Source organism: Macrobrachium rosenbergii, chromosome 20, assembly GCF_040412425.1.
Source record: "Macrobrachium rosenbergii isolate ZJJX-2024 chromosome 20, ASM4041242v1, whole genome shotgun sequence".
Taxonomy (NCBI): Eukaryota; Metazoa; Arthropoda; class Malacostraca; order Decapoda; family Palaemonidae; genus Macrobrachium; species Macrobrachium rosenbergii.
The window spans coordinates 34,812,501-34,840,000 of NC_089760.1; the positions used below are offsets into that span (position 1 = coordinate 34,812,501).

General features: G+C 36.0%; 2 protein-coding genes across 5 annotated transcripts in view; one reads left to right on the forward strand and one right to left on the reverse strand.

The window, feature by feature from the left end:
* LOC136849243 (PE-PGRS family protein PE_PGRS3-like) overlaps positions 1-8,800 on the forward strand; it is a 24,892-nt gene extending 16,092 nt beyond the window's left edge. For both annotated transcript variants that reach the window (XM_067122497.1, XM_067122498.1), the window contains exons 3-5: positions 547-610; positions 3,156-3,233; positions 6,337-8,800. In XM_067122497.1, the coding sequence (XP_066978598.1) occupies positions 547-610; positions 3,156-3,233; positions 6,337-8,489 (2,295 nt within the window). In that variant the 3' untranslated portion in view covers positions 8,490-8,800. The remainder of the gene's footprint in view (positions 1-546; positions 611-3,155; positions 3,234-6,336) is intronic.
* The window catches only part of LOC136849248 (DNA oxidative demethylase ALKBH2-like), a 657,271-nt gene that overhangs the window by 309,951 nt on the left and 319,820 nt on the right, over positions 1-27,500 (reverse strand). The gene's annotated exons all lie outside the window — the stretch shown is intronic.

A 27,500-nucleotide genomic window follows, 5' to 3' on the forward strand; every position in this document is an offset into this window, starting at 1 on the left:
GAAATCATCAATGCATCATGAATATGTCTTTCGATACAACTGTTTTAATAGCACAGATTAAGTCTGAACTAACAATTAATGAAAGAACATGACCTATGGACTATCGAATGAATAAAGGAACAAGTGATAGAATAAGGACAGCCTAATTTAACATTAACAAAGACCAAAGAATGGGGAGGACTCGAAGTGGTATGTGCCCTGAATAACAAGTGGAAGAACATAAAAGACCGGTGTACTGCATTGAGTGGGTTTACTCATCAGAAGGAGCAATCCCATTATTCACATACTTTCAGCTAGATAAAGAACTGTTGTTAGGGATGTTAACTCATAGTGTAAGCAAACCTATACCAATGGCTACTTATTGAAAAAAAACTCTCTTTACAAAATTTCTGTTCTAGGTAGAAGTGAAAACAAGATGATTGTTATCCAACAGAAGTGTACATAACTTGAAACATTTTATAAATACCTACATGTTATATTATGTTATATTATTATTATGTTATATGTTATGCTATTTTATGTTACATTTATTATACGTCTCCACAGGTGGCGCTGGTGTTATGGTTAGCGTCCGCGTGGGTATCAACGAACGCTGGACCAGTGTCAGATTGTGAGTACATCAATCAAGTCAAGAGTTCTTTGTCATGAGAAAATAACCAGACTCCATTTACTTTCGTGGGTCTACCTTTTGTTGAAATTTGCAAAGATCAATTTGCATTAAGCTGTGACGACACATTTCATGGCCAATTACAAAAAATTATTTTTGGTTAAGAGAACTAACTCTATATGCCAAGTAAGTGCAAGTGATAAAAATTTTTATTTTTGCATTTCAAAATAATATTTAAAAACAAAAGTGTGCAGCTGGTTACCCCCTCTCTTTATAGATATATCAGCACTTATCAATTACAGTTCTCCGTGGGTGTAAGTTATTTCCAAGGTATAGTGAGGTCAATGTTAAACGATATTCGTGGTTTAATATTTTAGAATATAAAAAGTCACGAGTGCAATAACAAAAATTCACGCACACACACACATATATATATATATATTATATATATGTATACAATATATATATTATATATAAATATTACATGTTTGTATGCATATATTTATGTATATATACAAATATATGTGCATATGCACTTAAAAAAAAGTGCATTGTTAAAAAAAATCAAATAAACTGTGAATATATTCTTTTTTACCTCAAGAGAACAAGTAAAAAGAATCATTATACCATCGAAAACACCAGATCAGGAAGTGCTCTAGAGAGAAAGGTCACTAGTCATGGCGGAGACAACAAACAAAAAATAATAAAAGAAACAAGAAACCACTTTCTATTGACTTATCCGTATCGGGTTTTTGCAGTCTTATCTAATCGATTGTATTCTTATTCTGTTTTCCGTAAAAGGGCAAATATTTGGCCACATTGTCAGGAGCACTTTCACTGGGTTCTTTTAGTATTTAAGCCACCTCTCTCTCTCTCTCTTTAGTTCCTCACTGGAAGGGTGGGTACCGTTCTTAGCTAGCACTCTGCTGGCCCCGCGTTCGATTCTCCGACCGGCCAATGAAGAATTACAGGAATTTATTCCTGTTGATAGAAATTCATTTCTCACTATAATGTGGTTCGGATTCCACAATAATCTGTAGGTCCCGTTGCTAGGTAACCAATTGGTTCTTAGCCACGTCAATTAATCTAATCCTTCGGGCCAGCCCTAGAAGAGCTGTTAACCAGCTCAGTGGTCTGGTCAAACTAAGGTATACTTACTCTCTTTCTGACCATATAACCATTAACCTGAGGTCTTCTACTGTGACATAACCATTGCTGCAAGGTCTGTCACAGTCTTGACATACAGTTCTCTTTTTGGGTGACCTTTTCTTTATTTTTTACATCATCTATTCTGTATATCGGAATTTTACCAGTTATTGCCATTTTGGCTGAACTATAATAATAATAATAATAATAATAATAATAATAATAATAATAATAATAATAATAATAATAATGAGTATAAGCTCTGCAATGCTTCTTATGTAATCTTGTCTTAGTAGTCTTTTACTGAATCACCAATTTGCTGAAAGAAACTGATAAAATGATTAATATGTTTTCCTTACGAATTTCTCTATTACCTTTTCGGTTAACTTGCCTATCTGCAACCTCACGTGATTTCCTTGAAGTTGTTACTTTAACATCAGCAGTCTGGTGAAGACTGCTACAGATCCTTTCTGCCTTTAGGAAGTGTCACATGCACTACTCCCTCTGAACAACTCCTCCACTTTTGCGTGGAAAGTGTACGTCTTTGTAATAAGTACTGACTGAGTTGAATCAGAAGTTCTCAGGCATATGACCAGGCTCTTACTTCTAGCTTGGGTTCAGTTCAACTCCCCTGAATGTCAAAGCCCTAACATTAATCTATGGGTATCACTTTCGTCACTGCTCCCAAGAGCTTTTTAACTGCATGCCGCCTTGGCATTGTATACAACAGGTTTGACAATCCTACACAAGTTGCGGGCTAAGTCAACCGGTCTGACTAGGCCTTCGTACCATTCACTTCTAGAATGTGGAAACTGTCGTCGCTTCCAAAGTCAGCATTCCACTTTTTCTGGGGTGAAGGAGATTAGTTTGCACAAGGCCCGAATTCAGCTCAGAAAAAAATATGTCCATAAAAGTCATGGATAGGCACTTGGAAAAGTGTCTAAAAGTCATGGATACGTACTTGGAAAAATGTCTAAATCATGGATATGCACTTGGAAAAGTGTCTATAACAGTCATAGATATAAACTTTGAAAAGTAATGAACATGACCAGTATGATGGCTATGTGTAACTGAAAAGTTTTAGTAATGAGAAGAAAATGTAAAAAACGTGAACTAAAATGAACACATGGTAATTGTCACAACCCAACCTAAATTACATCAAACTGTGCTTTACGAATTAAACGTTTAGAAGGCATTTAAAGTGAGTGGCAAAACCTTTACGAAAAAAAAAAATATATATATATATATACACATCCTAAGGCCTCATTCCTAGTGGCGAACATTTTGAATTCTGCAATCACCTAAATTATACAGAAACACAGAAGCAGGGTAATCTTAGAGGGTGATCTCTTTCTCTCAATTTCTCTTTCACAGTTCATTAAAATTTTTTCTTATTTTCCAGTCGACGCCAGGAGGATAGTTACCCAAAGCATACCGACCGGTTCCGTCGTGACTTCCATCCAGCCAGCAACACCCTCCGGTAAGCTTTTCCTCGTTAAGTTCCAAATTAATAACAAGGGAACTTAATAATGGAGTCAAAGAGAGTAGGCGTCCTCACCGGAGTGTTTGTCGGTTAGATTAAGTTTGCCTTATGCCATCAAAGTGGAAGGAGCCCATGCATGCTGGCATAAGGGCAGCTTAATCTACCAATTCCAGGCAGTCCGTCTGTTTTCACGATTTTATTATTAGGTTTCCAGGTCCATCGTACAATGTCTTTGTTTGCCAGTTGAGTGATCTTTATTGGATGAATATAAAAGCACAGATTACATTAGAAATTTGACTGAAAAATTAAATGTGTCATTCTACTGTTTTACTGCAAAATATTAATTTCTTTGACAGCAAAATTAAATGATTCCTATTTACAGATTATTTGAAAGACGAAATGAAATTTGAAATAGTGTTATTCCATTTAATCCACTTTCTGTTAAGGTTCTAAATACCGGTCCTAGCTATTAAGGCAACGGTTTTATATCACTGCTAACTATCTTCTGTTTTTTTAAACAGCAGACAAATGAAGAACTGACAAGACGGGGTGTGCATTAATCTTCATGAAACAGCTTACAATAAACATCGACCGTAACATGAAACTGCACACAGCATAAGATTTCCTTATATAAACTTTATAAGCTTCATAAACTTGTAAACGTCATGAACTTGTGACTGATGACGAGAAATTTCAAGATGAATTTATATATATTTTAATCTCGAGTTTTAATTTGACAAAAAAAAAACTATACGTTTAATACTAGAAAAAATATTCATATGCACAGTTTTCAGGAAGAATAAGTTTACTTGCACACAGGGGATCAGTGTCTTTCATTTACATAAAACAATTTGCTTCACTTATTTCATATCAACTTATATGCTGAAGATATACCATAAAATCCGTAGCTTTTTCCCTGACTAATAAGAGAGTAATATCTTTAACGTGTGCATATTCATAGATGAGTTGTTTCACTGAAAACAGGGGCAAAATGATTTAATCTCATTAAACAGCTCAATTTGACTCCAAAATCTCATTAAACAGTTTAATGAGACTTCAAAATAAAAATAAACAGGTTCAAAAGAGCAAAAGCTTCAGGATATTTCGCAACATAGTATATATAAAAAAAAATTTCATCCTCTGCTTTAACATAGGAAAAAATAAGTCATTTTGGACCCTTCTACGTTCTTAAAGAGATATAAGGTAAGTCGATTCATTCTCACCATAAGTCAAGGTTATATTATTTTTTATCCTTAGAAGAGAGAAAAATGAAGTCACTGGTAACCTTCACAGTGATATGGGGCCTTCTACTATTCTGCGTAAGCAGGAAAAAAGAAAAAGAAAACCCTTCATAACCTTCGCCAGAAAGTATTTCTTCCATTTTTTTGAGATGAGAGAAAACGTATGACATGTTCAGTCTTCCTCCGTTCCTGATATATAAGAAATAAACAGTCATTAACAAATATGAAAGGCAATTAAAGTTACTATCTGCCTCATGAAAGGACAGAAAGAATACATGATTTATTGCAATTAAACAATGAAAGTTCAGTTCACTTTCAAATAAGGTATCAGTGCCTTAAAAAAAAATAAATACAAAACTAGCCATATGGCACCCTGCGAATGAAGAAATAGGAAGGGTGTTCATGCTATTATGGAAAAACAAAAAAATATGCCACCTATTATATAACTGAATGATAGATATTAATAATACTAAATATGAGATAGCTCAGCAGAGAGAGAGAGAGAGAGAGAGAGAGAGAGAGAGAGAGAGAGAGAGAGAGAGAGAGAGAGAGAGAGAGAGAATTCTGCTGCTATTGGGAGAGAAAAAAGTAAGTATTGCAGGAACCGGGCAGATTAAAAAAGTCAACAACGACACAGAAAGATTGAAAATGGAGCAGAGGGATAAAACAATTCTTTGGTCTAAAAAGAAATATAAATCTTTAATCACATTATAAGGAAAACAAAATCGTCCAGGTCAAGAAAAAAAAATAGGTAAGAAAAAGTAAGACAGAACTTGATTTACCATCTTGCAAGAAGGTAACAAGTATGCCTTTCATAATCTTACAGAGAAACATATAAAGTAATTCAACTTCATGCTAGTTCTGGTCTTAACGAAACACAAATAAAAGTAAGGAATATTTTAAATATAAACAAATCATGAAAGTGATGCTAGAGAAAACTTTTAATACTATAAACCAGTGATATGACCTGTCTCATCCTTTTGAAAATAAAACTTTAACGAAAAAACTAATTTTAAATCCATGTATATATATATACTAACCCCCTCTGCCAACTGACCTCCAAAGAAAGACCCTACTGTGATGTTACCTCCTTTGCTAAATCCATGTCAACCCATAACGTTAAAAATTCTGAGGCTCTCCACCTTCAGGCTTGGAGGTTATCTGGGCAGCTTCCCTAGAGAAAAACTTCATCATTTCATGAACGCATGGAATTCCAGAAAATTAGTAGGTAAATGTTTCTGAAACGTACCTGAACAATGAAAAATACAACAGGATTAAACTTTATGATTTTATGCAGTGAACAACTTAAATATTTGCATTTTATCAAAATGTCGCCCATTTGCATTTTTAATGGTCATAACTACACTATCCTATTAACCAATGATCAATTTTAAAAAGACAACATTAATGACAAGATGACCTATTTGACCTGCAGTCACATTTAGTTTCTCATCATTATTAAAATCATTCTTACATTAGGTCCAACGAAGAGTGCAAATTTCCAGGTTGACAGGAGTGAATATGCTACAGAAATTTATTAATCATATCCTGTAATTCATACTCTAAGGTATTTTGTCGTCAACGCTAGTAGTCCAGTAATTTCTATATACCTATAACTTTTATGGAAAAAAGAAAAACTTTTGGTCAATATCCAAAGAATCAATACAGTGAATCAACTATCAGAATAGAGAAGAGGATAAGAACAGTGTCACATATTGAAGCTAATATGGAAGCAATTTCACCCTGTCACACGCATTTTCCATGGATTTCCAACAAATTAATGCTAAATTTTCATTAAATAATTTATTAAACAATGGCCAAAAAGCATACTGTTTCTCATGCAAATCATTCTTTTCCAGGTCAATTCCTCTCCTCCATTTCTGACACAACACAGCCAATAAGACTGGATGCAGTTGTGCGCGAGATCACAGGGTCTGGGGCAGAAGTTGTTTCTGCAAACACTGTCGAACCCTCAGCTGCTGATTTCGGACTCATCACATCAGCCATCCCTTCGATAACTACTCTGAATGTGAACAGACAAGGGAATCTCATCTCAGCAGAAGACGATCACTTTTCATCAGGAGAGTTAGACTTTGATGGATTTGATGACAATGATGGATTCAGAATAATTAATTCCGGAAACAGTTTTATTAGCCAAGGAGTGGGAGGGAGTGTCCCACTATCGGCGTTTGTCAGCAGCACTGATGTGTCAGGCCTTGGCGGAATTGGTGGGTCTGTAGGAGGTGGGGCCTTTGGTCATGGCGGGGCACCTGCAGCTGTTGGCACTCCACTGCCAAATTTCGGAGGAGCTGCAGGATTTGGGGGAAGTGACTTTGGTGCTGGAGGAGGATTTGGAGGAAGTGACTTTGGTGCTGGAGGAGGATTTGGAGGAAGTGACTTTGGTGCTGGAGGAGGATTTGGTGGAGCTGATGTTAGTTTTGGAGGGGCAAGTGGATCTGTTGGTGTTCCTCTGACAGCTGTCCCTCTGACAGCTGTCCCTAGCACTGCAGGACCTCATGGAGGTGGTGGTGTGACCTTTGCAAGCGTAGGCGGAGGTCTTGGTGGAGCTGGAGTAACACTTGGAGGCGTAGGTGGAGATTTTGGAGGCGCTGGAGTACCACTGGATTTAAGTGGTCATGGTGGTGCTGGAGTAACACTTGGAGGTGTAGATGGAGGTCTTGGAGGTGGAAGTGTAGGTCTAGGGGGCGTAGGTGGAGGTTTTGGTGGAGCCGGAGCACAACTTGGAAGTGCACATACAGGTCTTGGAGGTGGGAGTGTGAGTTTTGGAGGTGTAGGTGGCGATTTTGGTGGCGTTGGATTACCACTGGATGCAAGTGGAGGTCTAAGTGGTGCTGGAGTGAGTTTTGGAAATGTTGGTGGCACTGGATTACCACTTGGAGGTACAGGGGGAGTTCTTGGAGGTGGATTAATTACCTCAGGTCCTGCAATTGTTTCAGGAGGTTCAGCGGTAACTCACGGAGGCGCTGAAATAATTCAGGCAGACTTCCAACAAATAGGTGGGGAGGGTCAAGTACTAGGAGGCTTCTCAGGAGTTTTAGGTGATTCTTCAATTGGTTTTGGTTTGGGAGGACCACAGACTTTGGTAACTCATGAACCTGTAGTGACATCAATAGCAGCTCCAACTAGCGGTTACCTCCCACCTTCAACAACATTCTTATCATCCTCAGCTTTGCCAGCTGCAGATTACCTCCCACCAACAACTTTCATATCATCCCCAGCAGCACCAGCTGTAAATGACATTTTCAGCCAAGATACATTTATATCACCTCCAACTGAAGCGATACTCTCTAGCCCAGCACCAACTGTTGTACCTGCCAAAAGTGTTGTGACTGCCCCAATTACAACCAAAATTTCTGCCGTTACATCAGGTGTGAATAATCTTTTGCCAACAAAGAGTATTGATACTCCTACAAGCACAGTAATCTCGGCTCCAAAAGCGCCACTACTTCCCCAGTTGCCGATTAAGAGCTTTAGTACAAATGGTTTGGGTGCTCTTCTTGGTAGCTTGTCTACCAAGAGTATAACCCCGGGACAAACTCTTGGCAGCGTCCTTCGAGGCCTGGACGGCCAGGATGGTATTGTTGTGGTTGACATTAATTCACAGGACATCGCTGGTACTCGTGTTAGTACCGATGACGATGATTTGGATAACTTCCGCCTTGACATAGATTCACTTGAAGATGACACGGCCAGCTTGTCCATAGGAGGAGGCACAGTAACCTCAGATGCAGGGGTATCCATAGACACCGTTGGTATTTCACTGGGAGACACAGATACGAAATCCGTATCATCCCTAGACACTACGACAACCGCTGTCGATACGGATTTATTTGGATCAGCAAAGAAGGCCCTCGGTCCCAAGTTCTTGTTCCAAACACCACTCGTAGATATACTCTCTACCAAAGGACGGTGGCTGGGGACACTCATTGGAGGCTTAGTCGACCTCGGAGATGCAGTTGCTAAAAACTTCAACAAAGAGAAGCTGTTCTAAACTAGTTGTTTTAGGTTTGTTCTTCTCTTATTCAAAAAGTTTCATGGATAAATTATCTCATTGTGGACACAGATTAAGTGTCTCTGTCTCTTATATGCTAACATTAGCTTGTCTCTGAACTATAATGAATAAGGGATATTTGTTATGCATTTGGTGGATTCTACCAAATATTTATTGTATCTTGTTTGTAAATATGTATGTACCTGTTGCTTCAAGAAAGGAAGATCAAAACGGAACTTTTTTGTTACATACTTTGTCATAACCAGACGTATCTGTTGCTTTTTATAATGTAATAAACGTTTTGTAATGTTTACTTCATTTCAAACCCTCTGTTCCAATAAATCAGGAAAGTAATGTGTACTTTCAACTTACTGAGAGCAAGGGTCTTTAAGGGATGAAACAAAGTAGACCTTAATGAATGATCCTAGGGGTAGTATGATGCACACAAGAAAATCCACAACATTGTATATGATCAAATACTGTATTTAATTATCCACAAGGCTAAGTACATTACAGATATATCAATGGAAGTTTTCTTGCAAAACTTCCTGTCACAATACAGTGATTTACCATAAAGCATCATGTATAATTGGTGTAATATGTTCGTATGCATAAGCGTATACATGCAATGTATGTGTATAAATACATACATATACATATATATATATATATATATATATATATATACATATATACTGTATATATTTGTGTGTGCGTGTGTGTGTGTGTGTGTGTGTGTGTTACCACAAGTGAAAAATAAGAGACAGGGTGTAGTTCCTGACTGGTTTCGACTTTATTTCCAAGTCATTGATGAAGGACTGATACAAAGTATTAGAAGTCACAAATATGTATACTACAGGACCTACAACTGGTCCCTTATTTTTCACCTACGGGTGGTAATGTGTGACAAATGAATCACGTACAAAAAGTGATTGTAATCATATATATATATATATATATATATATATATATATATATATATATAAAATTATATATATATATATATATATATATATATATATATATATATATATATATATATATATATATATATATATATATATATATATATCTCAATTGAAAGGAAATGTAACGATGGATCACACTAATATGGTAGAATATATCAAACAAATAAGGCTGGATATCATACTGTATTAATATGAAGAGATACTATTACATATACTTAAGGATTGAATTGGTATGCCAATCCAATACGAAAAATTCCACATAAATATACAGGGATAAATAAATACTTAACGGTAACATGAATTTGGACGCATCAGGTGATGTGCAAACAAAGAGGGATATTTATGCAGTTCACAAAAATCTGGATGGGAAAACAGCACCTAAAAAAAATTAATTAAACATGTAACAAATCACTTAAATAATCAGTACATTAAAGAAGGATAATGTACCACATCAATAAGGATGGATGAGAAGTGGAAATTTAGTTAAAAGAATGATTTAAAAATAAGTAAGGATAAACTATTACAAAATTAGGTTGGATAAGTAAAAAAAAAAATGCACAGACATAATGTTTACGAAGTGGTAATAATTCCTAGACGAGGATGGTCAACATGGTACATAAGTAAGGACGAGCTGCTAAAGGATGAAATCTGGAGAGAGATAACACCGACCACAATTAAGGATTGATAGGTAAAAGAAAAGATAATAAGAATTAATAATGGGGAATGCACAAACAGATATGGGTGGTTCAAAGACAATGAAATGCATGTTACATTTCCACTTAGACAACATGAGCTCCTTACATTAGAGGTATCTTCCGCACACCTTTGCTTTCAAACAGAAGCCGAAAGGGCTGGCAACGAGCAGGCCTTATGTAGCCCAGTTTTGAAGCAAAAAAAAAAAGGCAGGGTATAATTCTGAAGGAAGATGCAAATTCATTCTTACAGGACAGAGAAGTATTGAAAATAAGAGACAACAAAAGCACTACAGTAGAGATAAAGATCCGGCCAGAAAAGCGAGTAATTGAATGATTGCTGGTCCAATCCCTTTTGGATTGTGGTGGCCTGTAGAGTTCCACAAAGCCACCTGAGGGGATTACGGTGGCCTGTTGGTTCCATGAAGCCACCTGAGTGCATTGTGTCAGCCTGTCGGGTTCCACAAAGCCACCTGAGGGGACTGTAGTGGCCTGTTGAGTTCCACAAAGCCACCTGAGTGCATTGTGGCGGCCTGCCGGTTCCACAAAGCCACCTAAGAGGATTGTGGTGGCTTGTCAGGTTCCACAAAGCCACCTAAAGGATTGCGGTGGCTTGTCGGGTTCTACAAAGCCACCTAAGGGGATTGTGATGGCCTGTCGGGTTCCACAAAGCCACCTGAGTACATTGTGGTGGCTTGTCAGATTCCACAGAGCCACCTGAGTACATTGTGGTGGCCTGCCGGGTTCCACAAAGCCACCTCAGGGGATTGTGGTGGCCTGTCTTGTCTCACAAAGTTGTAAAAGAGGATCTCTGGCAGTATTTTCGAAGTACAATAAGTGACATTAATATCTAAATGTAATGCTTAACCTGTCACACAACCACAAAAATTTCTTAGCCTAATCTCGATACTGTGTAAACTTGTTGTACTTGCTAAACGTATTTTGATTTTTGCCAAAAGAATAATTGTATCATGAACAATAATACTAATAACAATAAATGTCAACCCTCTCTCATGATTGTAAAAGGGTAAAAAAAATCCACAGTATTATATTTATATATATGGTTGCAACGTTCAAACTGTTTTATGGGCCTTTTTATCATCATATGTAAATTAGTATTATATCTTAGCTCTTCTACATGGCAGCTATTGCCAACTTGCATCAGTTAGCCTTTTAAGTTTACTTAAGAAAATTAACAACAGAGTAAAATCTGTATCAATAATAATAATAATATAATAATAATAAAAACATGATTTCGGGAGTTGTATGAATCTAATAATCTAAATTAATTGCAGAAAATTTTCATGAATAAGATACTTTAAGAACACCATAACACAGAAAATTGTCTCCATATGGATAATTATACCTGGTAAAATTTTCATAAGGATAATAATATATGGTAAAACTTTCTAACAAAACTGATTATGTAACGAAAAGCACAAATTAAAAAAGTTTAATGTAAAAACACTTAAAGGAATCCCAAGAAACATTACCTGGGTGTACGGAAAGACATCTATATTAATTAGTTTTAGAGCCTTTAGGTACATGAGTACCGGGACACCTTAAGAAAAATAACAGACAATGGAACAAATTATTTTTAGGAACATTAAAGAAAATGAGAGAGTCAGGACTCCATTAAAAAAAATTAAGAGGCTTCTTCTTCTTCTTCTTCTTCTTCTTCTTCTTCTTCTTCTTCTTCTTCTTCTTCTTCTTATTATTATTATTATTATTATTATTATATTTATTATTATTATTATTATTATTATTATTATTATTATTATTATTCAGAAGATGAACCCTTTTCATATGGAAGAAGCCTAAACGGGCCACTGACTTGAAATTCAAGCTTCCACAGAATATGGAGTTAATTTGAAAGAAGATACAGACTAAAGGAAATACAGAAAGAAGTGACCAGAAATTAGAGAAGTAAAAAAAAGATAAATTATTATATTAATAAATAAATATATGAAAAAATACACAAATTAGTAAAATACAAGACGAACTGTATACTGTAGTAATGCATTGCATCTTCGCTTGAACTTTTCTGGTTCTATCTGCACAACATCCTCGAGGAGACTATTCCACAGTCCAACGGTGTGAGGAATAAGAGACCGTTGAAAGTGAAAAGTTCGACAGCGTGGCACATTTACTACTCAGAAGCTACCGGATATATCAGAATGAGTCCAGAAAGCCCCACAAAAGTCTTCGACCTGTCAATCCTCCACTTCTACAGGGTCATTGCAAACCCCCCCACGCCCAACCCCCGCTAATATCATACTCAGGAAATCTGTTGCAGGTTTCAGTAATCTTTTCTCTTTTAACACGGTAACGGAGAGATGTTGATGGGGGACGTCTATATAAATAAATAAAAAAAGAGATGTACCTCTTTATATGGAAGGAATGTGTTGTACTTAATTTCGGAACATTTCAAGAGTAACCCTTGGTCTGCAGGCTCAATAAAGAATGAGCAACAAAACTTAAGCATTAACGGTGGACTTCAAAAATATTTACAATTACCCATTTAATATCTAGGGAGCGGAAATAACATTTGTAAATAAGTTCAATCTAAACGGAGTTTGATACAAAAGATAACAAATTCATTCAGCTAACTTGTCGAAATTCAATAGTTGAAATTATATTGAATTTCGACAGGTTATTGAATGAATTTGTCACCTTGTAGATCAAGCGCCGTTGAAATTATATGTACACTGCCCATAGAGTGTTTCACTCTACCCACAAAAAGTAGGGCAGCGTTTCTTTACAGTAATCCTCAATTTTTTTTTTTAGGTATATTTTATGAAAGACAAATAACACAAAATATCATTAAAAATATGGCGGTCGTTATGTTTAACCGTTATTCTACTGAAAATAAAATTCAAATACAATATCGCTGTACCCCAAAATAACCAATCCTCCTGAAAAATAGACTCTTCCAATAATGGTAGAAAAAGAAAAAAGAGGCTACCCTTGAAATTTCAAGAGCAACTTCTTACGTGATAATTGATACAATTACATAACTGGATATAATATTCCCCGTCACAATACCCACAATTCATTCCTCGTTTGGGGATTCCACCAAGCAAGCGCAGCCCAACAGACAAAAGCACAAGACAAACAAAGAAAGCGAAAGTGATCATTAGCACGCTTGGCGGAGTTCATGAATAAATATAACTCATGACAAAACACAGAGGACTGACATACTGCATCTTAACTCATGGTGACCTTCCAACAGGAAATGTTAATGGGGGGGGGGGAAGTTCAAGAAAACAGAAAGATTCACTGACTTCCAGCTCTGACATTTCCTTTACTTGCAATTTGAAAGTATCCTTCCAATAGCAAGCAAAACAAAAGTCTACCTGACATTCACTTGTTGGTTACTAAAGGCCTGGGTCACAGAAATGCGAACAAGCAGAGACTGCTTCACAAAATTATCATTTTGGGAGAGCAGATGGATCGGAGTCAAATTAACCAAACTGTTCGTCTCCTCTCATGATGACTTAGCGTTAATTATTCTGCAGGCATATTACGTTATGTCATTAAAATTTTTATCATTGTTCAAATGTGCTCCCATTCGTAAAAGCCAAGCTAAAAAGTTTATCTTACTAAGCGAGCTTAGAGAATAGGATGGAAAACAGAATTTATGCCAAAGGCCAAACGCTTTGGCATAAATTCTGTTCAGTGCTGAAAGGGAAATTAACAGTAAGAAGGTTTGCAAGGGGTAACAGGAGGAAAACCTCGTAGTTGCACTATGAAACAACTGTCAGAGAGGGTGGAAAGTCAGATGGAAGAAAGAATATGAACGGAGGTACAGTAAAAGGAATGAAAGTAGGGGCCGAAGGGACGTAGCAAAGACCCTAAGTAATGCCTACAGTGCACCACATGAGGTGCACCGACGGCACTACCCTCCTACGGAGTAGAGAACGGAATGCCAAGATAAGAAAAAAAATTAGGTCAGAAAACTGGGACTGGAGATAGGCATGTATTAATAAATACACAGGTTATTTTGCCTCTTTACATTACCAGCAAAAGTATACGGCATTGCCGGACCCAAGGGGCCCTTAGCACCTCAAAATCCCTCTTAAGAACATGCAACGAACCTAGCCCTTCCAATACAATATAAAACCTGTAATCAACCTTTGATGTCTCTATTTTGGCAATTTTTTCTCCTACGGGCATTTTGTTACGTTGAACCTTGTTTGCAGGTTCAAGGTTTTCATGCTCGCTCTTATTATTATTATTATTATTATTATTATTATTATTATTATTATTATTCATTTGACGAATGTTCACTCCACGAAAATTATTGCATATTTAGCCGTTTGGATACGACGAATATACATGTGGCCATGCAACCTGGCCTATTGTTCTTTGTTGCCTTCTAATTAGGCTTCAAATTCAAACCGGATACCGAACAGAGTCACGCGATCATGCGTAAGACTGCGAAGCAATTTCAAGCAGCGCAATCAGAAACTTCAACCCAGTATGAGCGGCCACTTGTGACCTAATTCGCAACAGAGTGAAAATCGAAATATAGGGTTCCCGTTCCTGGGTTTAGAGAAAGTATTTACCAAATTTCATGTTGATTAAATGAGCGGCGATAACGAGTTTTTAAGGGCAATTCAGTATGGCGACCAGAACAAAGAATAGAATACAATATAGTATTTGGGCCAAAGGCCAAGCGCTGGGACCTATGAGGTCTTTCAGCGCTGGAAGGGACATTGACAGTAAATGGGTTTGAAAGGTGTAACAGGAGGAAAACCTCGCAGCTGCAATATGAAAAAATTGTTAGGAGAGGGTGGAAAGTACGATGGAAGAAAGAGAATACGAATGGAGGTATAGTAAAAGGAATGAAAGGGGTTGCAACTAGGAGCCGAAGAGACCGAGCAGAGAACCCTAAGTAGTGGCTTACAGTACACCGCATGAGGTGCATTGACGGCACTATCCCCCTACGGAGACGTGTAAATGAAAGTGAATGACCTGAAGGTTTCCAAGTTAGCTGGCTGACCTAAAACCTTTAGAACAATAAACCTTGATGGCGACTGGACGTAGAATTATTGCAGGAAGTCGTGCATGTGCTCTGCATGATTCGCAATTACGTACCATCCTCGTACAGCCCGAGTGCATTAGTTTCTGAGTTCTGCGTCATCATGACTGACAGTAATCCAATAATGGACAAGAGTACTGAAAGTAATTCAAGGAGTCAAATGGCCTTCAGCATCGCTGAAAAACATGTTACCCTATTTTAAGTATCGAATTAAAAATTATATATTACATATATATATATATATATATATATATATATATATATATATATATATATATATATATATATATATATATAAATTTCATCACTTACGCAATTGTTCGGTGCATTGATACAACTCATAACAGGACCTCATTTAAACTGGATGGTATCTAGCCGAGATATTTACTCAGGAAAAGTCACAAGCTTTCCAAGGCTAATGTCCTCATCGTCCGGTAGCCGACGATGAGGACAGTTAGTCCAGGAAAGCTTGTAAATTTTCATGAATAAATATCTCTGCTAGATACCATCCACCTTAAATGAGGTCCTACTATTAAATATATATATATATATATATATATATATATATATATATATATATATATATATATATATATACAAATATATATATGTGTGTATGTGTGTGTTTCGACATTTTCCTGTATTCTCTGAAATTCCATCAGTCATCTGTGACCTAATCTGCATCCCAATTAGTTTTCAAAGAACCATCGCAGTGGACATGACTGCCAAATTGTAATTGGCTGTGCTCAGCGGTTCCTAAGCTGTTTAAAGGTTTTTAAACCCTACCAAAGTCTCCTACCATAACCTGTAAAATACGATAGTTTGAGCTTATGCACAGTACATACAGAAAAACACCTATGTTGCAAACAAATGATGCATGTGTTCATGGATAATGTTTTTGCATGTGTATAAGAGCATAATGTACGCATAAATTTATGTACAAAACTATACATCAAACTCAAACAAAACGAAAATAAAAAAAAAGTTAAGTATACCTTAGTTTAACCAGAACACTGAGCTGGTTAACAGCTCTCCTAAGGTTGGCCCGAAGGATTAGATTTATTTTACGTGGCTAAGAACCATCGTTACCTAGCAACGAGACCTACAGCTTATTGTGGAATCCGAACCACTTTATGACGAGAAATGAATTTCTATCACCAGAAATAAATTCCTCTAATTCTTCATTGGCCGCTGGGAAAGTCGAACGCTGGGCCAACGGCGTACTAGCCAAAAGCAAATAAACAGATCAAGAGCATAAGTAATTTACACTCAATTTATTAACCAGAAAGGAAATACTTAATCTTGATATAGGAATAAAAATCGTTAATTAATCATCATTTCATTCAAAATGTAAGAAGACAATGCTAACAGACTTAAATATTAACAGATGCACCCAAGAACTGTGCATCTCTAAATATTCAACACTTGAGATACATTTCTCCTGAACCTAAAGAAGAAGTGATACGTGCTACTATAACCAGAACTGGTTCTATGCGTCGATCCCTCAAAAAAAGTCACGTCGCACACTTTCGCTCGTTGCAAAAATAAAAAATAAAAATAAAATAAAAATGTCTAATGGCATTTTGTAGTCGTTTTCTATCGACATCGACAGATAAGTAGAGGAAGCCGGCGAGCAGGTCGCTGTAACTGTCTTCTAGGTGATGATATGACTCATAAAGTATATACAGGAACGCTTCTGCTTTTTACTATACATGAGACTTTTTCTTATTTAAATACGCAAATATTTTCTAATGTGACGGGACCAAGAGCGCAAAGCTGCTCGAATCAAGTTAGAAAATATTTGCGTATTTAAATAAGAAAAAGTCTCATGTATAGTAAAAAGCAGAAGCGTTCTAGTATATACTTTATGAGTCATATCATCACATAGAAGATAGTTAGCGCGACCTGCTCGCCGGCTTCCTCTACTTATCTGTCGATGTCGATAGAAAAACGACTAAAAATGCCATTAGACATTTTTATTTTATTTTTATTTTTATTTTGCAACGAGCGAAAGTGTGCGACGTGACTTTTTTTGAGGATCGACGCATAGAACCAGTTCTGGTTATAGTAGCACGTATCACTTCTTCTTTAGGTTCAGGAGAAATGTATCTCAAGTGTTGAATATTTAGAGATGCACAGTTCTTGGGTGCATCTGTTAATATTTAAGTCTGTAAGCATTGTCTTCTTACATTTTGAATGAAATGATGATTAATTAACGATTTTTATTCCTATATCAAGATTAAGTATTTCCTTTCTGGTTAATAAATTGAGAGTGTAAATTACTTATGCTCTTGATCTGTTTATATGCTCTCGGCTAGTACGCCGTTGGCCCAGCGTTCGACTCTCCGAGTGGCCAATGAAGAATTAGAGGAATTTATTTCTGGTGATAGAAATTCATTTCTCGTCATAAAGTGATTCGGATTCCACAATAAGCTGTAGGTCTCGAATATTACTGGTATTCTAAGACTGTCACATAACCCTATTCTATAGAGGCCGGCTAAATGCAGATGGCAGCAGAGAATTCCTTGTACAAAAAGTAACCTTCGAATTAGCAATTTCCCCATATGTCTCTGGGAATAAGAAGCCTGACGTGTGTAACTAGTGCTCAAGAGTAATGACCTGAGGTCAAGCTGAACCTGGCGACCTTAGGACTGCAGTGTTTAACGAGCCCAAGTGTATGTATACGCATATTTATGCCTACGCGCATATCTGCGTAGGAAATCAATGGTCAAAAGTTCTTCCAATAAATGGTTCTTATAAAAAAAAGGTGGTGACTGTAATAAAACTGATAAACCAACTAGTTTTAGAGATCTGAATATATAAAGTATAATGAAATTAAACCAACGCAAACCTACTATTACTACTACTATTCATAATGATAATAATACCTACGGTGATATTATTACGCATAATTACTCATAGCAATAAGAAGAGCAACGAAAGTCTATAGTAATATATTTCAACCAACGACCTAAGATGGTAAATACTAACATTAATTTCAACGGCCCTCAGTATATGTGGCCCCCAAAAAGCATGCATTGACCTGACCACTCAAAAAAAAAAAGAAAAAAAAAACATGGGCAAGGTTTTTGCAAAAGACTAAACCAGAATTCTTGAGTATTTTTTTTTATAGGGTTACGCTCTCACATTCCTTTTATTCTTGGCTCAGTCCAGGGTTTAGAAATTATGAGACGAGTATACGACTGGAGAGAGAGAGAGAGAGAGAGAGAGAGAGAGAGAGAGAGAGAGAGAGAGAGAGAGAGAGAGAGAGAGAATCATATTTTCTGATACATTTTATATGGTTTGAGAACTTCTACATTTATTTGCATACCGTTAAACTTAACCTGCAACCCACAAGCCATGAAAATAGGGAAAACATGTAAAGACTACTACTAACAGTCCTATCAACGAACGCAAAAGAACTTTTTTTTTTCTGGTGGCGTGACTTCAAACAACATCAGACTCTAGCCGATTTTCCTTAATTTTTTCTCCCTGTTCTAAGCTAAAACAGGTCGTTCATTCACTTGGGAAATTTTCTGGTCAAATGAAAGGCAAGGCTACTGCTACCAGCTGACTGACACAGGTAAGACAAGTGTGAACCTAAGTATTTGCAGAGTACCTGAGGCTTTACTTGGACCAGCTGCACACCTTGCTTTCAGCGTGTATTACCTAAATTCCTGACACACAAGGGGCTCAAATGCTAGAATGTCATTCGAGTTACTAAAGTATTGAGCAAGTACTTAGGTATGTACTCTTTCATGTTCTATATGGGTCAACTGGTAGCAACTCTGCCTTCATATTGAGAATCCTGGGTTCAATCTCCATTTGAGATAGATATTTATTTCTAATACACACGATTTCGGACTTTTATTTTCAGAGGTTTCTTTATATTTACTATTTTGTAATGCATTATCAACGATTATCATGTTTATCAGTTGTCGACTTTCACCAAAATTATCATTATCTGAATGGTTGTAGGATGCGACATAAATAAATCTAAGTATGTATGTATGTATATGCCCTGTAAGTTTTCTTGCCATTTCTTGGTAGCTAACCTGTGTGTGTGTGTGTGTGTGTGTGTGTGTGTGTCCTAACGTAAAGGCACGGTTTAATGGTTTACATGAAAAAAAAAAAAATATATATATATATATATATATATATATATATATATATATATATATATATATATATATATATATATAGTATATATATATATATATATATATTATATATACATATTTATATGTATGTCTTAACATAATGGCCTTATTCTTTATTAACTGAAAATTTCTACTACCGATAATATTCTATTACTTTACACATACAAAGGTTGCCTTCACAAAATTCCAGCTCTACATTTACGAGTTCTATTCAAAAACAAAAACCAAACGGGAAAATTAAATTTTCCTTGTGGAGATAAAAATCCGTAGAATTTTACACATCTCGCTACGCATGATACTTCATAATGTGACAAAAACTAAGTGCTAGATTTCGAACTTGTTCTTCGAAGAAACCTTAAGAAATTAAAGAAAAGATACGTAATCTCTAAAGGATAATAAATGCTAATTCATAAACTTTGAACCGATGAGAACATTCTCTCTCACACTCTCCAGAATTAGAGTATAATAATGTATGCAAAACTGAAACGTGTGGTGAAGAGATAAATAAAGTTTATCAGATTTTTTTTCTCCTTATAGATCCATGGCAAACAATTTATCATAAATGCAGAAACAGCGGAAACCATGACCATGTCAAGAAATGTTTCTTAAGGCAAAATTTTGTTGTTTTCACAATTATTCCTATAAATACTCCACAACTAACAATACAAATAAATAATAATATAAAATAATATCAGTAAGAACTTTTTTGTGATCCGAAGGCAGGACTGACTATTTTCACCACCTGACCTTCCCTTTCCCCGCCATTCATTTCCACAAAATCATACCCGTATTTGCTACTGGTTACTCAGCAACTATTACAACGGAAGGACACTGGGTTAAGCTGAGAGAGAGAGAGAGAGAGAGAGAGAGAGAGAGAGAGAGAGAGAGAGAGAGGTATTTGGCGCAATAGTGATGGGTGGTGCCGTCCAAAGCGTATTCACCTGACGCACGCGAACAAGTTCATGTGGAAATAGTGCTTCGTCACAGGCACAAACAAAAACAGCTTCGATCTATTTTTTTTTTTTTTTACAAATTCGAGGCAGACTTTACACGAAGACCAGACTGAAAGGGTAGGAGGGGGTGGGGTCTGGGGAGGGATGGTAGCGGTTAAAGTATGCCTCTGCTGGGGCTTGGCATTCAACTTTCAGATCGAGTTTTGACAGGGCGCCTCTCTCTGTATCTAGGGTAGATAGCCTCCTTTCTATTCCGGGCCCCAGACCTGTGCTTGCATGTGAATTGTTTGTTGTGTTTTCCTTGGAATCAAATGAAGTATCGAACATATGTTGAATTTTCAAGATCAAGTTTAAAATGGAAGTGTTTTCGAAGTGGGGTTTGGATATATTTCAAAATGAAACTTTAAAAATTGAGTATTGCCTAAGTTACTTTTGTTCCCAGCAATTACCAGGTAAAAAAAAGGGGGTTAATAATGTCATACCATTTAATTTTTATTTATTCCGCTTAGGCGTTCATGACTTATTTTCTCGATAAAACTATGTTCGAGAAACGAGTATGTTTGCGAAATTAACACTTAAATAAGAAGGCGAGTAGCTAAATAAGTATCACAGCAGATGCAACGCCAAAACCCGCAAAAAAAACAACAATAATAATAATAATAATAATAATAATAATAATAATAATAATAATAATAATAATAATAATAATAATAATAATAATAATAAGCAAAATAACAGGAATATATTATTATTATTATTATTATTATTATTATTATTTAAAAAAAAAATCAATATTCACCTTAAAAAAGCAATACCAGACTTTGAAAGAGGTATGAAAACAAATTCACTCCTTTGGCAGTCAACAATCTCAAGTTACAAAGAACACGTCAAATGTGACCTTTTTTTTTACTTAATTTATCACACAACTTCCACTCTTATAAAAGAAACATGGAATGGGAAAGAAACAAAAAATGTCTACTATGACAAAGATCTCTTGCAGTGTTGTTGAAGTTGGGATGGATAAACTATAACTAAAAACAACACTAGAGCTTTGAAAGGAGCGAAGGGTCAGCCTCCTGAAGGATGAGAAATTATTGGAAACTCAAAAACTGAAGCACAGAAGGGATTCCAGCCCTCGACGGCTGTGGGAGAGAAGCAGCCACAATACTGGACAATTCGAGGATTACTGATTTTCATAATATAAATTTAATAATCTGTGATCAATACGTAAACAAATAAATAGATAGATGAAGTTTTCCCATAAGAATAAAACAACCTCATCCATTCATGCAAATCAAAATGAATTGTAAACAGATTTTCTCTTGCATTAATTATGTGATTTTTTGAGGAATTATCAATAAGATTTTTACCATTCTTCCGAGGAATCATTGTCATAATCACCTGTACTGTTAATTTCACCGGTGATGATGAACCTGGTAGGACTGTATTAATGTTTACAGCAAGAAAAGAGTATCTTTCTGTAGAATTATAATAAATTTATTTCAAGAGATTCAGGTCACGTTTGACCCAGCAAAGATGCTTCTCATCCAGATACAATCTAGACTGGTTTTGTCACAACGGGAAAAGTAGAATATCCCAACAATAGTCTGCGTGACGTTTTAAACGAAATACCAAGGAACTAGAATGGGCTAAAAAAATTATTTTAGGGTTCCATAACTCCACCACAGATAATTAATATATATTTGACAAACCATAACATTAATGATAATTATGAAAACTAGACTGCAAAGTGCTCAAACTCGAAACATGAATGATCTGTAAGGGCTTACATAAGGTTGTTTCTCCAACAAGATGTTGGAATTTGCTTTGTAAAGTTGGCGAACAACCTACCTAGTTCTTTTAATAAATACTATTCATTGATCCACATCTGACACCTGATTTTCTAATAATCTTATCAAATCTTCTTTGAAAACCATCGATAATATATTAGGATGTATGGAAGACATACAAACAAAAACAGACATATTAAACAACAAAACCTCAGTCCAAACAACGTTGGCTGAGGTAATAAAAAACAAAATACTCGATACTTTGAAATATAAAACTAACATAAGGGTTAAGGTGCATTTTAAAAAAAATGACGGGGCTCTAATTGGAGCCTCATTTCCGTGGCAGGGTTCCCTCTCGGCTATGGGACCTCAAAGTTGGTGTTTTTTTTTTTTTTTTTACATATGAACCTTGCAATTTCAAAATGACACGGAAACACGGTGTAGGTAAAATAAATCATAAAAGTGAGGGATGGCGTTTGTGAAACTCTCCACTCATGCAAACTTACCATTAATCTGAAAGGTATGACTTTTCAGACTAAGGTCTTTTTGTTTGGTATTGTACATGAACACGCATTACTGCCCTCCTTATCAACGATCTATTTCCTTCGCTATAACCCTCTTTCCAGAATGAGCAACAGAACATTGCAACAGGCAGCCTTTTCCCATACACGTCCATATATCTTCCCAGTTCTATTGCAGTTGGGAAACGAACACCCTACAGCATAGATCGGCTTACCAGAAGTGGGACACAACAGAGCCATTCCCTTAACGGAGAGAGAGAGAGAGAGAGAGAGAGAGAGAGAGAGAGAGAGAGAGAGAGAGAGAGAGAGAGAGAGAGAGAGAGAGAGAGAGAGAGGCGTTATTGATACTGCATAGGGAAAAGAATGGAGTAAACCTAACTGCTTCTTCCATGGAATGTTGGGGGTAGGGTAAATGTGATATGAAACTCATTTTACGCCGCTTTTAAGCAATCTGCCTCACAAATTTTCTCTTTACAAGCATTAACCTGTACAAACGTTTTACAGAAACTAAACTTGGTATTTGCCTTTTTCAGCCAGAATCTGCTTGTTGTGTGCGTTTATATATACACAGTATATATAAGCAGATTCTGAATGTTTAAAGCGAAAAACAAGTTTAATTTGTGTGCTGGATTTATGAGTGCAACGTGACAGCCTAGAATCAGGGCAGGAAGAGGGAATAAGACCGGTTATTTGCCTAAGAATATCTATCTTTAAAAACGTGGCGCTATGTTAAAGGAGTGCAATTGTCTCCAAATCCTAACTTTAGCAACCTGAGCATTAATAAACACAGCCATTTACTTCAGCTCGTCCTCAAGAGAAACCCCAGAACAATTCATCCTTCTTTTAAATTGTTATAATTACCATTTCTTCCTTTGATTCACTGATTACTCATTCAATGGCAAAATTAAAACTCTCATGGGATATAGGGCAATTGATGAGTTATATGACAAATTTCCATATTTAATCTACATCTGAATATACTAAGATAATGCACCTTTCAGTCTCGTCATATTTCGTGTGGAAGAGGCTCTCTAGCCATGGTGAGCAGAAGGCCATTTTGAAATAAAATTATTGTTCGCCAGTCTCCGAAAGTGCCACAGCTTCTGCACCACGGCCAGCCACGGTCATGAATGAGTTCTTTTGCTTGAGGGGAACACTCAGCCGATCTCTATCTCAATTTTCTCTGGCTCTCAAATGGTGAGTTGGGCAGGTTTACTGGGTCAAGGGTCCTAGTCTTGTATTAAGAGGCTGCCTTACCCTTATCATTTCTTTACTTTCAACTCTGATCTTCATTTTTTAAAGCCATCACTAACGACCTTCCTTCAATCCAAGTGATTATTCCGGAAGGTAATTCACCTTGCAAGGCGTTTCGGCTCTGCCAGTAGACCCAGTTTTTCGGACATTCTGTTATCTGCTGCATGGATTCTGATGATGACTTTTATACACATAAAAACAAATATCTTCATATTGTTACTATTGACATTATGTTTAAGCTTCTTCTTATGTATGACTGAAAAATGTCATTCATTTTTATTCTTATCTTGGTTAAAGCTGTCAAACAATATCGTCAACCTGTGCAATTCTAGACATCGCCAGTGCTGTCTGATGTACAGCAACATCTGTAGACCACATGTATTATTAATGAACTTGTAGATGCCTCCAGACAATATGATATTTTATTTGCGTACACACACTCTCGTTTTCTTAAATGAAGCACTCATCCATGCTCCACTTTCCAAACATCAAGAAACCAATGCTTCTTAAACGTAGCCCCATGCCTAGTAAAGGATTAAGGTAGCGTATCTTGAGATGAGTAACAGGCTTCTCATGAGACCTGTTAAGAATGTGGATGCCATGAGAACCAAGTTAGAAACAGGCTTAAAAACTTGTTATATTAATTGAGAATGACTGGAAACTCTTCAAAAGATTTGGTGAACTAACCCTGTTACTGAAGGAAAAGAATTTACTGTAAATGTAGGAATTTATATAGAACCCGTAATAATACAAATAAAAGATAGGCATGACAAGGGGAAAATATGAAAAAAATAATAAGGGAGTTTAATGACGTTATAGTCAAAAGTACTCCTCTCTCTCTCTCTCTCTCTCTCTCTCTCTCTCTCTCTCTCTCTCTCTCTCTCTCACACACACACACACACACACACATACAGACACACACATATATATATATATATATATATATATATATATATATATATATATATATATATATATATATATATATATATATATATATATATATATATATATATATATATATATATATATCGTTACAATCATAAGCACTCTCTCTCTCTCTCTCTCTAACACACACACACACACACACATACACGCATATATATATATATATATATATATATATATATATATATATATATATATATATATATATATATATATATATATATACACATTTTCAGTATTCTCTCTAATATTCGCACCAAAACGACACGGCTTACTCCATCATCTGGTCTTCTGTCAGTATCTACACTATACAAAATAATCTTACATACAGGTACAGCTACAAATAGCCAAGCACCCTCTCCTTTTTCCTCACGCCGAGTTAAAGGCTGAACAATAAGAGTGAAAGTGAGGGAAACCCAGGGTGACGTGATAATGGCGAAATACCAAGGTTAAAGAAAGGGACCAGGAAATACCTCATCCATTTTACGAGTGGGCTTCAAAAAATGGCCTTGAATATTTCGTATATTTAGTAATATAGTTAATCTTTACAATTTTCATTCAGTAACTTATCACCCGCAAACATCAACCATTCCACACCCCATTCATGAACTTTTTTTTTTAATCTCACGAGTTTGAACTCACATTCAACGTACTGTATATTTCAAAGTTCTGGTCAGCTGACTTACCTGTGACCTAAGAATAAAAGTCTGTGTAAAAGATATTGTTCGGAAGATAATCAAATAAATCCCAAAGGGACGCACTTACAAAGCTTCACTAAAATCAGACAAAAACAAAACGTTGGCCCTTAAACTGACAAATGAATTTGAAAAATATGTCGATGTATAACAACAGTCTGCAAGGGATCAAAAATCCCGTAGGTACCTACGTAACTGGTTTCCTCAAAAATACAGAAAAATCAAGCGTTGAATTTCGAGCATTTATGGAAAAATAAAGAGTATAGAATATACAATTTAGGCCTAAAGCCAAGCGCTGGGACATATGAGGTCATTCAGTGCTGAAAGGCAAACTTTGAGTAAAAGGTTACAAAGGCGTAACAGAAGGAAAACCACACAATTGTTAGAAGTGGGTGGAAAGCAAGATGGGAGAAAGACTATGAAAGGAGGTACAGTAAAAGGAGTGAAAGGGGTTGCAGCTAGGGGCAGAAGGTACGAGCCAACCAGAATCTTCTACCTAAAATACTGGTCTTTAACTGACCTTCAAAATACGCAAAGGAATAAAAATCTGAGGAAAATAGGCACATGCACAAACATACTACACAAAAATTATAAAAAATAACAGGTTGACCGATAAATTATTAAAGAAAAATAACCACAAACTCTAGAGTAACCTATCAATAAAATTTCACCATCATTTCAATATTATTTATCAATTGATCTACGACTTTGAAATCTGAAAATAAAAAAACAAGAATCACTGACCCCAACGTGCTCACAATTATCATCAGAGCATACAAAAATAAAACGTTCCTATGATAATAATAATAATAATAATAATAATAATAATAATAATAATAATAATAATAATAATAATAATAATAATAATAACGTTAAAACAATATATTGAAAAAAGTTTAAAATAACAATTTATCATCTTTAAAAAGTAAATGATAAATACAACACTTATAAAAACATATTCATCACAACCACCAATAAACTAAAATAATAACAGCAACGAAAACCTCACCACTGCAACTCCTACGATATGTAAAACAAAACCGCTAATACAATTTATCACGAAAACAAAAAGTTAAGATGATGACGAAGGAGGAAAAGAAGAAAATGAATTAAAAACTATAAAAAAATCATAACAGTATTAAAATTCCCTTAACAGAAACAAAGCCACATAATAAACAACGCAAAAAAAAAAAAAACTGACGAGAAGGAGAAATCAAATGAGAACTTTATTGAAGAAGAATTAGGGGAAAACCGATCAAATTAAAACCATGGTAATAATATAATTGATAAAATACATCTACAGCAGCTAAAACACTAAGAGGGCGACCGAGAACAAAGGAAAAAAAATAAAGAAATTGACAAAAATAAATAAATAAATAAATAAATAAACACCATCAGGCGTCCCGGACAGGGGAATATGCGTCCCGGACTCGACACACCTCAACCGGCTGCAGGCCGGGCCACTTTCACTTCACGGTCCTTATTCCTCAAAGTTTTGGGGGAAACACATCCGCGTCAAGACGCGAGAGTACTGAAGTGAAAAGGGCAAGGTCGGACAGACTGCTTCTTTTATGGACCCCTAGACGACCTTCCTTCGAAGTATGCGCGAAATTGCTCAATGACGAAGCCTCTTGATATGCACTGTTTCATCCAAGCGAACTAAATGTGATTGTGTTACTCTCCTCTTCTCTTTCTACTATCTTATTTGTCTGTCTGTTTACCTACGCAATATACACGATACACACACACACACACACATATATATATACATACAAATGTATGTACGAAATGTGATAGCCCGTCACTCATTTTACGCATGAAATTTCCACACTAGTAAGTATTAATCCACAAACTACGATTAATATAAAATTGACAGTATCCTTAGGACACAACATGACCAAGGATTCGCTTATAGGAGTTCTGCCCTGATTTATTCCCAAGGTGTACTGAATTCGATACTTTGAATATTTGTGTGTGTATGTATGT